The sequence below is a fragment of the Panicum virgatum genome, chromosome 1K, assembly GCF_016808335.1.
Source record: "Panicum virgatum strain AP13 chromosome 1K, P.virgatum_v5, whole genome shotgun sequence".
In the NCBI taxonomy this organism is placed as follows: domain Eukaryota; kingdom Viridiplantae; phylum Streptophyta; class Magnoliopsida; order Poales; family Poaceae; genus Panicum; species Panicum virgatum.
In genome coordinates, this window is record NC_053136.1 from 32,256,474 (window position 1) to 32,257,401 (window position 928).

Here is a 928-nt window from a genome sequence, read left to right on the forward strand (position 1 = left end):
GAGATTTGGCACAGTGCATATGGCTCCAGTAGACTTGCTACACTCAATCGTCAAGCCATGGCTGTTCAGAGGATGGGGTATGGATATGATAGGCCAAATCAACCCTCCGACCAGTAAAGGGCACAAGTGGATCCTAGTAGCCACAGACTACTTCACTAAGTGGGTCGAAGCTATACCAACGAAGAATGTCATGGTTAAGGATGTGGTAAACTTCGTCAAAGAGCATATCATATACAGATTTGGCATTTCTTAGACCATCACTACGGATCAAGGAACAGTCTTTATAGTAGAGGAATTCAAGAAGTTCGCCAAAAAGATGGGTATATCACTAATTCAGTCGTCGCCGTACTATGCGCAGGCCAACGGGCAGGCTGAAGCTTCCAACAAAAGCCTGATTAAGTTGATCAAGCACAAGATCGACGAGTACCCGAAGCAGTGGCACGAGCGTTTGGCAGAGGCATTATGGGTTTATCGGATGTCATGCCACGAGTTCGTCAAGTGCGCGCCATATCAGCTGGTTTATGGGCAAGAAGTTGTGATGCCCTGGGAGATTAGCATCGGCTCTCGGCGCGTTGCGCTACAGGACAGGATATCAGCCGATGACTATTCTTCCCTCATGAATATCAACACTTAAGATCTCACGGAACTTTAGCTCTGGGCTCTGGAAAAAATCAAGGAAAATAAAGCGAAAGTCGCCAGGGCTTACAACAAGAAAGTTAGGCCAAAGAAATTCAAAGTTCGGGATCTCGTCTGGGAGTTGGTTTTGCCGATTGGAACCAAGGACCCGGTGTACAGCAAGTGGTCACCCAATTGGCATGATCCTTATCGCATAGTGGAAACCGCATCGGGCAACTCCGATCACATGGAAACCCTTGAGGGGTGAGATTCAGCTACAACGTATATGGGAAATACTTGAAAAAGTATTACC

At 47.0% G+C, this 928-nt stretch overlaps 1 protein-coding gene across 1 annotated transcript; it reads left to right on the plus strand.

Annotated features, from left to right (window-relative positions):
• Positions 1-316: 316 nt before the first annotated feature.
• Positions 317-634, plus strand: LOC120654578. The gene has a single exon (XM_039932156.1). The coding sequence runs from the start codon at positions 317-319 to the stop codon at positions 632-634; it is 318 nt and encodes a 105-aa protein (XP_039788090.1).
• The last annotated feature ends 294 nt before the right edge of the window (positions 635-928 follow it).